Source organism: Xiphophorus couchianus, chromosome 8 (assembly GCF_001444195.1).
Source record: "Xiphophorus couchianus chromosome 8, X_couchianus-1.0, whole genome shotgun sequence".
NCBI classification, from domain to species: Eukaryota; Metazoa; Chordata; class Actinopteri; order Cyprinodontiformes; family Poeciliidae; genus Xiphophorus; species Xiphophorus couchianus.
The window spans coordinates 11,905,445-11,919,549 of NC_040235.1; the positions used below are offsets into that span (position 1 = coordinate 11,905,445).

Below are 14,105 nucleotides of genomic sequence, written 5' to 3' on the forward strand. Positions count from 1 at the left end.
CGGCAAATAATTTTTGTTTGTTTTTTTAAAGAACGCTTTATATATATGTATATATGTCTAAAAAGAGCTGAGAACACATACCTTATTCTTGCTCCTACTCTTTTCTCTGTCCCTTGGTAATTAATCCAAGTTCCGTTTAAATTATTGCACAGAGAAATGGAGCAGAAGCTGATAAATCATCAGTTTTTGCATGTGACTTTTACATAAACACTCTGTAACAATACTGTATATCCATATGCATTAGGCAAACATCAGCATTTTTTATGCTTCATCAGGAAGAAGGGGATTATGTTATGAAGAAGGGGATTGTTATTAATGTAATCCATCAGAACAGGTCAACAGGACAAAACAGGATTTTTCTGTTGTATTTGTTTTTGTGACATTTTAAGCTTAAAATAAGTTAGTGTGAATCTTTAGATTTTTTCCCCTTTAAACTCCAAGTGAACAGTTTTGTTAATTTTTTCTTGAAACTTGATCATGCCTCAATTGTGCAATACTAATGCATAACATTTTTATTTATTTTTTAACATAATACTTACTTCATGTCAAAGGTAATAATGTGCCTTGTTCACACTGAATTCCACACATTGATCCTTACACACTCACACACACAAATGCTGTTCAAATCAGGAGAGCTTCAAAAGTGACACACACATTTCAGGACCAGATGCCAACAAAATGTTTAAATTCCACAGGTTTAAACTTGCATAATAAGTGTTTCTTTCAGTAAAGAAGGTGTAACATGTTATAAGAAGTTATAAAAATGCTTCTTTAGATTATTTTTCAAATAAATTATAATTTGTACCTGACTTTTGTTTGGGTTTGAAATAGGAGTAGACAGGAATGAAAAGGAATGTACACTGCAGGTATACAATACAGTTGTGAATGTGGCAGGTTACACATTGAAGGTAGTCTAGACAAATGAAAAGGTGCAGCAGTTAACATCTTATCTGCAGTAAATAATTATCCTAGCATCTTCATTAAGTGTAAATGGAGATAAGTTGTTAGCACAGTCTTGGGGTAAAAGTCATTCTTACGTCGACTCAGACCACATCAGATTTCTTCTTTCTTAGAGCAAATCTGATTTCAGAAACAGCAGAGTGGTTTATATGAACACTATTTGATGATGCGTTGAACTATTTTATGCAACATAGTTACATTCAGACAGATATCTAAATGTAAGATGTTATCAGGCTTTTATCGTTTCAACAGAACCTCCCCTAAAAATCAGACTCCAATTTCAAAGTCAAAGTATGGTTCTGAAGTTGTTTTTGAATAACAAAAAACTCCAGGCAATATGTTATCAATCTGAAACCATGCATAAAATGTATTTATGTAAGTATTATTTTGTGTGGTTTTGCACTCTTTATTTGAAATGAGCAAAAAAAAAAAAAGTTAATGAAGGGAGATGAAAGTAAAATAAATGTTCTCAGAACACACATTAAAGCAAATATTGTTTCACAGTGTTTATGAGGTGGGAAACGGAATGCTAAGCTACATAAACTCATCTTTATGAGCTGGTGAAAATGTTTTTGTCCTTACAACCACTGGAGCTCAGAAAGAACATGTTTTGATCTTGCACATCCAGGATTAGATCAGACCGATTACTAATCAAAGTTCTGCTGATGCTGAAGTTGTGAAGAGGGCAGGGCAGCAGATCAAATTGGTTACATTCTGTACATGCCAACACACCCAGCAGAGAAATCTAACTGGGAATATCATCTTCCATTCTGTGGACAGCCATACCTGAGAGCTTAGAGAACACCAACTGAAATGGACGCGAGCTTCACGTGTTACTGGTGTGACCACACACTTAGTGGATCTTTGCATTTTACAATCATATCACCGCTACTATATCTCAATTCATAAATCTGTTCAATTAAAAAAAAAAAACCCCAAACAAACTTAAATTTTTCCATGTTGCAAGAAAAATGTGTTTTCATACTCTACCGTAAATGTTTCACCACTCTTGATGTAAGTATTTGCTGCAAATGCAAATACTTCCTTTCTCACAAAATTTTTACTTGTTACATTTGAATAACAGCATGCTAATTTGGTACCTCCTCAGCTAACAGTCGTATCAATAAATGCCAAGTCAGCACATTGCTGAAATGTATCGCATGCTGATGTTACACGATTACAGCAGCAGGTGGTCATTATGTGCAAGAAGTCCAGCAAGGGAGAAAATAAACTGTGTGCTCCTTGGAATTCATATACAAACATAAAAAAAAACAAAAAAACATATGGCTCTAATGAATGTGGCTACGGTGTTTTGATGAGAACTTGCTACTTTTCAAGCTTTTTAGTTGCAGTTCTGTCAATATTCTGCTTGCATTGCGCAGCGTCTTAAAAAAAAAGTTACCTCACCCCTTTGACTTTCCCACATAATTTCACATCATAACCACAAACATCAACACACTCAATTGTTATTCTGAGAAAACGATGTTCTTACAGTCTTTCGTGGCATCCATTTTATTTACTTTGGAACCCGTAATAAAACCCCACACAACTCCCCTGCAGAAGTTGCCTAAATTGTAAATATAGTCCAGCTTTGGATGGGACCAAACTTTATCCCGTACATGGAAATTGCTATGTGGCAGGAAAAAAACCCCTACACAGCACACAGAAAGGCATCATTGTGCTGCAGAACTACTTTTTTCTGAACAAGGACGGAGAATCTGGTCAGAGCTGATAGGGAAAATGGATGGAGGTAAATGCAAGAAAATTCCTGTGAGGTGTTGCAAAAGATTTAAGATTGGGTAAGGGTTTACTTTGTACCATGACAGAAACACTGAAAAGCTACAATTTAACGTACTTTCAAGACTTAAAGTCAACTGAGAATTGAAAATTACAGTTTCTAGATTCTTTATAACTTAACTCAGGGGTCTGAATGCTAACCATGTTTTTCAGATCTTTATTAGAAAACATTTCTAAAAATGAATTCATGTAACCCTTTCTCTTTGCAATCATATGCATCTTTCTGCTGATCCGTCATGTGGAATTCCAGTCAAATACATTGACATTTGTGGTTGCATCAGGAAAACACATGAAAAAGTTCAAGAAGTTTAAATACTTTTGTAAGGCGCTGCATATTATTCAAACAAGAATACAATTGAAATACATTTCCAAAGTGTGACAAGTTATAAAGAAATCCATTCTAGCCTCTTGTGTCTCGCGTCTCTGCAAAACTCCCATTCAAACTCAGATACACACACACACACAGAAGTATGCCACTAATAACATACAAACACACTCACAAACCCAAAAGACCAGTAAGTCCAGGACAGCTGCTGCTAATTTTAGAGGGCTTGTAACTCCTGCTGTGCCCGAGACCCTTTGCTCCCCAATACGACACGCCCCTTCTTCCTTTTTCTAAATGACTTTGCCCCAAGCACAATCCCCCTCCTCTATAAAATAAAGTCAATAAACTCGGTTTCCTTTAGCGCCCTGGAATCCTGTTTGCTCAGTCGGTAATAGTCTGCATCTACTCTGCCAAATATTCACAACCTATGACACAATTTTGGGGAAGCTGTTTAAACAGATCTGATTTTGTAAGACAAACCTCAGAAATACAAGAACCTGAATTTGCTCTATAGTGTCTCTACTGGTTCTAAACAGCCAATAATTAACGATAAATGAATAAAGAAGGTAGAAATAATATTTTTATGTGTCAGACAGAAACGTGGGAATGTCTTGTTTTAATTTTTGTTTGTTTCATCATGGGATTGTATCGTGGAAAGCACATTGATAAAATATTCTACACCTTTTCTTGGGCAAAATACTATTATAAGGCACTCTTAATTTTCTGAGACAGAACAAAAGGCTTAACAAAAACACAACCATTGATGTATGGACATTTAGACTACTGTGCTGCAAACTGTGTGCTGGCAAGATGAACATGGGTCCCCATCCAGTATTTTTAGTCCCAATTGTCTTAAGTATTATACTATTGCTAAATTATTTTTATCACATTTTCACCAGAGTGGCTAATAATTTCCTTCAACATACAGTATGTTACATATTACAGTTTTGGAACATTTAGTTTGACTTTACAGTTGAGTTTGGGCCTTTCTGAGGAACTGTTATGTTATGTCCTTTGTACAACAAGGGAGTGTGGTTAATTATTCCATTTATTTATTTTTTTACAGAAGCACAGTTAAACACAGCTTATTGAAAAATGATTTTATGAAGTCAAGAGACTCGATGAGAACTAAAAATGTGGTAATGTATGATTTTGCCAAGGAGGCCAAAATTGTAAGGGTAAAAAAACAAAACATTTGTTTTGTGGGCCACAAAATAATTATGGGGGAAAAAAAATAGAAAATAAAACAGGAAGAAAAAATCCCTGTGGTACTGCTTTTCATTTTAGCTGCTCAATAACTTGCTCGTAATTTTTGAAGTAAATATTCTGATTATTGATAATTACCTCATATCACTTCCCTTTGAAAAGACAATGATATGTTATTTTTCATTTTGGGTTGGATTGCTTTCCTTATTTGGCATAAAAAAAAGTTAAAATCTTTCCTTAGCAACAAGAACAGGGCATGGGTCAATGCTGGCTGTATTTAGTTAAGTTTAATCTTTGATTATTGATTCTTTTCCCTAAAAAATGATAATATATAATAGAAACATTATTATTAAAAGAGAAATACTTTGTGGTGTGCCTAATTATTTTTTAAGATTGAATTTCTGAAATTGTCTGACAAATTAATTGGAGGATATTTTGCCAGCAGTTACTGTGATGTAAATGACAGATAAAAGGAGTCCCATGCTTATCATTTCATTACAATTTCATTAAAATGATCTTTTTCATAAGTTAAAAAGATATAGTTTGAGGTGTTCCCAATCAAACCTACGCTTGATGTAATTTGAACTCCATCAGAATATTCACCAATAACGTGGACAGAAATTGGTAATTTATTAGTGTCAGATGATATCTGTGAAACCACTGGCAAGGTTCTGGTGCAGTCAGTGCCTGTATGAGGAAACAGCTCAAACTGAAACATCAAATGCATGTGAGCAGCCCAGCCCCCCCACACACTTATCGAAGGCCATTACCCTGACCCTCCACTGCATGCTGCCATCACAAATCTCAGTGCATGTTGTAGTCTAGCAGCAGCGCCAGCAGCAGCTCACTCTCACCCTGCCCTAATCACCACCACCTCACTAAATATATACTGTACAAGGATTTCTTCATTTTCTAAAAACCTGCAGAGATCTCTTCATCACTTATATTTAAATAAACCTAATATGTGGTTTGTAGGGGTTTCTGAGCAAAAGTCTATTAGTCTTGCATGTAAGAGTCCTGAGGCATCAACATAGACATAGCACACTTTGAAGTGCAGAGAGATTATGATTTTAAAGATGATGCAAAAAAGTGGCATGTTTGTGCTAAATATCATAGTGTATGTGGGTTATATCATTTTTGCCTTGTTTTGTACTTGGTGTCAGACAATTTGGGGTCTTTTGCACACTGTGTGTGTGTTTTAGGGGGCCAACTGAGAGTCCAGAGTGCTGAGGTCATCTATACAAACATAACAACACAACAGAGGAGTCAGTGACTGAGTGCATGCAGAAACACAGACTCTTGTATGTACTGTATGTTGTCATATTGCTTGTAGCTGGAAGGCTATTTGGGTAATGGTTAATTAGAGCGAAGAGTTGCTCACCATTCACTGGCTGATGCTGAAACCACATGCAAGGTTTTTGGTGAACGAGCACCTATTTGCAGATGCGCTTAAAGTATTTTGGCCAACCCTGACCAGAAAGCACTCCAGATCGCTTTCAAAATTACACAGTAATAACAAACTAATTGTGGGTCTGAATTTAACAAGATGACATCAATGCTGTTTTCTAATCTGACCAATTAGTGTTCACAGAAACTTGCTCAAAAGCAGCTATGTTCATAAACACAGCGAGAGTTTTGACTGTTTGGCTGACACATCAATATTAATTTTGATTTCTTCTCTCAAAAGAAAGAAACAATTTACGCTTTTCTCTGAACGAAGAGGGAAAAAAAATTACAGCTCATTGCCTGGTTAAGTTGCTTCAGCATTTAACCAGACCTGAACCACAGTGAAAGAATGAACGGTCTACAGTTATAAATAAAAACACAATAACTGTTTTTAGATGAATTATGCCGGTGGTCATGCCTAATGAATTTTGCCAGGACCGACCATGAACGTAATCGACCTCAACTTACCACGCTTCCCCAGAAAATGTATCTTTTTCCAGTCTCTATATGAAAAAATAACCTTCTGAATAACAGAATAGGAAGTGCTTTTAATGTTGATATTTTCAGGGAAGTGTTTAATGTTGCATCAAGCTTAGCAGCGAGCAAATGTCGGAGGTAGGTTATGTTCACAGTGGACGCTGGCCTGTTCCTAGTTCAGAATTCAGACTTCCCTGTGGAATGTGACTCCAAATTATTTTTCAGAAAACCTGCCTAGTCATGCATTTTTTGGTTCCCAACCTCAAACCCACACGAATATCACGCCGTAATTTAATGCAGCGTTCATTTAGAGATACATTTACTTGGTCATTATTATGAAGCTGCAGCTAGCATGAACAGACTGTTATGGCCCATCAGCAGCCCATAATCCACCAGCTGAAGCATTTTTCTCACAGTAAAACAAGAACACAGATTAAAAAATAAAAATGTTCAAAATATTCTCATTGATGCTTCTCTTGTTAGAGTAGAGCAGATAGAACAGAAATCTCAATTTACTATAGTTTTAAAAATAAGTAATTTATATACAAATATAATGATTCAATTTTTAAAACAATTGTAAAGCAGACTTTATCTGTTTAATTATGCCTGAATTTTAGAGCCATGAGGACCATGATTTATGAATGATGCAGGCCGATCATTGCAGCAAGTGAACATTATAATGACTTCTGTCTGATAACTATTATTAATGTCAATACTTTAGCATCCAGCATGATAGAAAGTGGTAGAAAGTTCAATCTCAGAATTATTGTCACATGCCAGTTTATGTTGTACTGCTGTCATGTTTGAAAAGGGTTCACAAACATTTGAGTATTTTTTTAAAGCTTCCTACTTGGCTCAAGTTCTTCTGAAGTATTAATGAGGACAGAAATTGATGGTGATGACAAGGAAATCTCAGGGGAGTGATCAAATATTGATGAAATCCTTAGTCACAGACAGGAGCTGCTTATGTACATTGTGCATCTATTCCAAGGGTTTTATCGTAGCTGGTCATGAGGTAGTGATCAGGAACAAGGTTTTATGAATACAGATTCAAAACTGCTGGTTTTCCTTCATAACGCTTCTATGTTTGGATTCAGTGAGATCCAGAGAAAGTGTCAGATTAGCCAGTGGTTTTTCACATTGCTAGGAGCACAGAATAACACTTTAGAAACACATGGGTCTTTCAGAAACTAAGGGAGTGACACATCTACTGATTATTCAATAATTATACTCACATGTCTGTAGTTAGGATCAGGGCTTTGCTATGGGCACTAAATAATTTTTCCTTCCCTTAAATGACTGATTTGAGGATGTGTTTAGGGTTACCTCACATCTGGAAGACCGATTTCCACCAAAGCGTTTGAAATGTTGCTCCAGTATTTCCACACAATATTCTCTCCTCATGATACCATCTATTTTGGGAAGTATGCCAGCCTCTCCTGCAGCAAAACAAGCCTACAACATGATGCTGCCACTTCACAGATGGGATGGAGTTCTCAGCCTCACAAGCTTCCTGCTTTTTTTCTCCAAACGCGCCGTTGGCTTCTTCCTGTCTGAGAGGCCTTTCAGTCCATGTGCATGACTCACTCTTCGCTTTTGTTTTAGGTATGATATGCCCATCTTCAATCAAAACAGAAGCGGTAAAATATTTCTTATTTTGCAGTTTTGTTCACGTTATAAAAGTTTGTTTTGCATGTGAGTCAGCGTCTAGATACAGTGAACTTTTTTGCAAGGTTATCACGAGAATCTCCTACTGTCCCCTGCCTAATGAACAGCATGAACCATCTTCAAATTATATAATATAATTCTTTCCCTTGCAGCTCCACTGACAAAGACCCAACAAACTCTCTGTAAGGACAAAACAAGCGTGTTTTCCTTTCTTCAAACTGTGAGAACTTTCCACTCTGTTCCTCTTCAGGTCTTATGTGGAGGCTGGTATGGCTGCCATCTTTCAACGTGGCCAAAATAGTTTCTCCTTCTGTAGCTCCAACAATTCTCCCCCCTCCCATACATCCACAGAAACATGCACACACGCTTCTCTGTTTACGTGTGTGTGTGGGCGTGCGAGGGTGTGTGTGTGTTACGCTGTGGTTTCTAACCGGTGCCAAATTTAGTCGTGAGCAGTGAACTCTGGTGCAACTGTTGCTTCCCAGTTGTATTAGCACAAAGCCAAACATTAGCACTTATTTCAACGTTACACATGACGGTAAGTATCCATATGTATTACTGAGAGACCACCTCAATGTAACTGAAAACTTCAAGCATTTGGCCAAACCAAAAACTGAAAAGTTGATTTTTCCACCAATGTCTCCATTACTTAATTCTCCTTCTATTAAATAAGACATAGAAAAAACAAAACGGACACAAATATCAAGACAAATGGGGCAGGATTATGAGACAGAAGGCTGGTGAGGGAGTAAAGAACATTACAACTGGTGCAACAAGAACGGACTTTGTTCAACGTGAGGAAAACGTGTAGGAGACCCTGACGTCATCCTGAAAAGTTTCCAGCTTGCATTACTTTGAGTTTTTGGTTCAGGATCTGTCCCGAGTGTAAGACAGCAGCACAGTTTTACAAATAAATATGACTCCATCTTTCACAACAGATTAAGATCTGGGCAAATATAGGTGGAAATTACAAAGATACACAACAGACAAAAGTTGCAAGTTAGCTCTGTAGCCAGGATTTCAGTAAAGTATCAAATTAAACAGTCTCACACTCAGTGGCCAGTAGTGCACATTCATACAGAAATCTCCTGAGTCTGTCATTCACTTTTTAGGTTAACATTTGAACTTTTGCACAAATAAACAAGCAAAAAACAAAATGAAAATGTTTTTTCGGTTATTTTCCAAGACAGATAATACATAGAACTAGTGACAGAAGCGCAGAAGCTGAAAGGACAGCATGAACTCTGAGGTGAGACACTGAAAGAACCTGGATGCAATGTCCAACCACCCCGGAGTCCCTTCGGTTTTCACAGATAGACGGTAAAACAAACAGACCGGAGGTCATCGTAAGAGAGCAAAAATGAGCAGAATGACGTGAAAAGTGAGAGTTTCAAAGACTCACCGCCAGGGCCTGCAGCCTCTCTTTGTGGAGCTGAGCCTCCTCACAAGACATCCTGAAGGGGAAGCAGGGGAGAGGGAGGTAAAAGAAGAACAAGAGGTGAGATTCTCAAAGAGTCCCTCAACTCGGGAGATCAGAAACGGTGAAGGGAGGGAAGCAGAGGAGTGAGGAAGAAGAGGTAGAGGAGGAGGAGGAGGAAGAGGAGTATCCAGATGATTTCCTTCCTCAGTTATAATCCAAGCAGAATGAAAGACCTCTCACTCGGTGGCCATGTGCCTCACACTCAGCCCACTGCTCACATTCTCTCTCTGTCTTTCTGTCACCCACTCTTTCTTCTGCTCCGTTCGTCTCTCCTCCCATTTGTCCCCTCTTTTTCCTCCACCCTCTCTCTCCCCCCCCCCTTCTTTAGGCATGAGCCATGTGTGATTAAACAGCTGGGAGGAGCAGCTGAGAAAGGGATGAAGCAGAGGAGAGAGAGAGAGACAGAAAGAGAAAGATGGGGTTAAAGAAACCCAGGGAATTGTGGAGAGGATGAAGAAAATTGCAGATGTAAGGAAAACAGTGGGAGACAAGCGATTTTTCATATTAGAAAGGTGAAGGAAGGTGCTTGAGATGCTGAATAAAAGATGAAGAGGTAGAAAAAGAGCTGGTGTAGAGACTCCTATAGCTCTCACTGTGTACAAAGTTTCTTATTTTAATTTTATGGAGGGGAAGCTACCTCCATTTGGTTTTTAAAACTATCTATTTTTATTGTGATGAACAAAAAGAGGACAACAGTGTGTTAATAAAGACCCATGACGAACATGGTGACCGCAAAATACATGCCATGCTGTTGTTGGAATGTTTAGATGATTTATGGTTTTGTACATTGTGCATAATATTGGAGCTTTTTCTTAATCTTATATGTGAACTCTCTGCCATCTGTTTATGACATAAGTATGAATAACATGCAAGCCATCGATCCTTAGCCCAAGTAAGCATGTTTTCAAAAGGTTATCAGTTGCAGGAGACAAATCTGAAATTTAAAATATGCAAAAACTTTATGTAAAATACATTTAAAAGCTCAAATCATTTGGAGTCAAATCCAAAACAATAGCAAGTCCATTACAATCCAATAATACCAAGACTTGTTAAATTTGTTTAATCGAAAGAACTCGAAATAACAAAAATAGATAAATAATAACTGAAAAAAGTTGTTAAAGTTCAACTAAAAGCCATAATGAAGTATAACTCAGCCACTATAGCAGCAGTCTACTGTACATTTATCAATTGAAATAGTAAAATACTCCTGAGAAAAAACATAATATAGAAAAGTAAAGATAGTGATATTTGGCTGTGTAAGACAATGAGCTTCCTAGGAAAATTATATAAAACAATGTCTCAGAAAAGCCTTAAACCTTTTCTCAGACCAACAAAATTTTAGGAATACACAAACAAAAGAAAGTTTGTGAAAATGGGCCACAATAGCCTGTCTTTCATTTTTTATTCCCCTATATTTTAATTTGTTCACCTGAGTTTCACCTACCCCTCTTCTCTTTCCAAACCCTTACTTTATGCCATCTTTATCTTATTTCACAATCCTGTTTTCATTCCCTTTCATGCACCTGTCTTCTTCCAATCAGTCGCCAACTTTCTGTTCCTCTTCCCTAATTTTTACCTCCACGTCTCCTTCCACAGACAGGCATCCTTATAAGGAGAAACAGCAGCTGTAGACATTGCTTACCCATTTGGGAATACAGAAGCATGTAACACACACACACACACACACACACACGCACACACACACACCCACACACACACATTGGAGCAGAAACACTTTAAAATATAGCAGCCAGGGACTAACTCCGAGGGAGAGAAAACAGCAAAAAAAAAAGTATGAAGGTGGAACAATAAAATGCATTTCAGCAAAAAGATGAAGCACAGTTATACATAAACTACAATTTTCATTGTACACATGAAATAGGAAATAATAAACATTCCTTATAATTCAAGTTAAGAAAAAGGTAACCAAGTCTGAGTTAAGACCCAAAGTGGTAATTTAAACCAATGCCAGATATTGTGGTTGTCCAACAGTCACTTGATTTGATTAGATAAGCATCTTTGGGTTGGGTTGGGTTGGGTTGGGTTGGTTGGTTGGTTGGTTGGTTGGTTGGATGGATGGATGGATGGATGGATGGATGGATGGATGGATGGATGGATGGATGGATGGATGGATGGAACCTAGAAAATAAGGTGTTGGAAAACTGGGTTGAACCAAGTTTTAGAAGAAAGACATTTGCTTAATAGTGGTCAAACTAAAGTAAGAAAGTGTTATTTAGTTTTTTGTTGTTGTTTGGAACTACATCTCAAACAGTTTCAGAAAACAAAAAACAAACTATGCATGGTGTAAAATATGTAAACTATCAGGTATATGACAAGAATTGGACTGGGTGGATAAATTTTACACTATAGTTGTCGTAAAAGTACAGAATCTCCAAGAGTCTCTGTACTTTTTCTTGTAATTAAAAATTCTTATCTCATGCATTATTAAACTTTTAATTTTTTTCTGAGGTGTTGTTCTCCTTAGCTTGTGCCAAACCCCTAAATCTTCATCCACTGAAATGTGGTCACCTTTCCTCCCTCTTTAAGCCCTTCATTCTGGGGTGAGCTACGCCGGCGGGTCGTCACTGGAGACAACGGCATCATTGTTCCTGAGCGTCGCCACAACGAGGCGATGACCTCACTGCGCAGCCAGCCCAACTCACCCCCTTTCTCCCTCTGCCCGCCTCAACCAATCCCAGCCCAGAGGTAATGACCTCCAGATGTGGAACTAGAGGCAGGAAAACGCACACATTAACTCTCACACACAAACAGAAAAGTGTAACAATATGCAAAGCGCGAGTAGGAGGCAGAGGCAAAGAGCCAATGAGGACAAAGAAAGAAAGTCAGACAAATTGTGTATTTGTGTGTTGCGTTCAGTACTCCTACATTTCAGTTTTACTAAAAAATGTACCCCAGACTCATGGACAGAACGTCTACTCTTTACTAGAGATTTGTTTTTTTATTACAACATAACCGTCTACTGTACGGTACAGTATGTGTATATGTGTGGTAAAAATAACTCCTTTCAAGCAGACCTAAATCTGTTCACACTACTCTGCAAGTGCCACTTTATATTCTTTATGAGAATGAAAATAAAGCCCCCATGTATCATTTATTAAACCTTGAAGGCTTGTCGTAAAGGTTAGGGGGAGGTTAGGTTCATTTAGGGTAAGGAAAGTAGTAGTTTAGGGTTAAAGAGCAAAAAAGAGAGAAAAGAGGAGGAGGCGAATTAAAACAACTCCAGCAGACATATTTCTAGGGCAACAGACTGCCAGACCTTGATCTCATTCATACTTTATACATTACTGATGGAAGTTGAGCTATGTCTGGATGTCTTTAAGTACTTCACAATAAAACCTTTTTTTAAAAACAAGGGTTTTTTTGTCTTCTCTTCTTCATTTGGAATATAGTTATTCTTACATTTTTCATTTTCTGGTGCACAGTTTCACATTAAACTTTGAGCATCAACAAACAAGGGAAAAAATAAATGTTTTCTTTTTCCAAGTCAGCTATTTTTGTGTCCTAAGATCTCATGATATTCAAACTCTACAGAGTGGCTGAGGCAGCAAATTTTAGTAGGGTAACCAGGCCGCTCACTCAGGAACGGATCGGCGCCAAAGCCAGTCTGTAGTACAATAAAATATTTTCTTGAAGCAAACAAACACACCTCTATCTTTATAAATATATGCTATATAAGCATATATCACTACTGCCACCAACTGTTTTGGAGGGGAACTGTTTGTTGCGGCGGAGTACTCTACTGGTGAGTTACCTCCTCTTGGCCCTGGCCACCATTTTTTAACCTTGAAGCTCTTGTTTTGAAGTAAAAATTAAGTAGTTTTTAAGATGAGACGGATCGTTTAGTTAGTTGACAACACAAAGTTACAAGAGCATTAATTAAATAGCCCTCCTCCGCCTTTTGGACTGTAGATCTGGAAGTCCTTTTGGGAACTCAGAAGAAAAGTGCATTGGCGACAGAGCAGAGCAAGATTTGAATGGATTGTTAACGACATTAGAATGCCACAACTGGCAAATCGTTACCAACTGACTACGTTGAAACTGACATACCATTGGATGCTTTTGATTAGAGATAAAGTTAAGGGTTATGTCACACATTTTTAATCAGTCTGAAGTGGATGGGATTAATGCAAAACTGAAAATATTGGTCAAACCTAATTTGAAATATACACTGCTCAAAAAAATAAAGGGAACACTCAAATAACACATCCTAGATCTGAATGAAAGAAATATTCTCATTGAATACTTTGTTCTGTACAAAGTTGAATGTGCTGACAACAAAATCACACAAAAATCATCAATGGAAATCAAATTTATTAACCAATGGAGGCCTGGATTTGGAGCCACACACAAAATTAAAGTGAAATAACACTACACGCTGATCCAACTTTAATGTAATGTCCTTAAAACAAGTCAAAATGAGGCTCAGTATTGTGTGTGGCCTCCACGTGCCTGTATGACCTCCCTACAACACCTGGGCATGCTCCTGATGAGGTGGCGGATGGTCTCCTGAGGGATTTCCTCCCAGACCTGGACTAAAGCATCCGCCAACTCCTGGACAGTCTGTGGTGGATGGAGCGAGACATGATTTCCCAGATGTGCTCAATCGGATTCAGGTCTGGGGAACGGGCTGGCCAGTCCATAGCTTCAATGCCTTCATCTTGCAGGAACTGCTGACACACTCCAGCCACATGAGGTCTAGCATTGTCCTGCATTAGGAGGAACCCA

The 14,105-nt window shown here is 37.9% G+C and overlaps 1 protein-coding gene across 3 annotated transcripts in view; it reads right to left on the reverse strand.

The window, feature by feature from the left end:
* Positions 1 to 14,105, reverse strand: part of palm2akap2 (PALM2 and AKAP2 fusion) — an 80,156-nt gene that overhangs the window by 60,812 nt on the left and 5,239 nt on the right. For all 3 annotated transcript variants that reach the window (XM_028025328.1, XM_028025327.1, XM_028025329.1), the window contains exon 2: positions 9,282 to 9,333. In XM_028025328.1, coding sequence (XP_027881129.1) covers positions 9,282 to 9,333 — 52 coding nt within the window. The remainder of the gene's footprint in view (positions 1 to 9,281; positions 9,334 to 14,105) is intronic.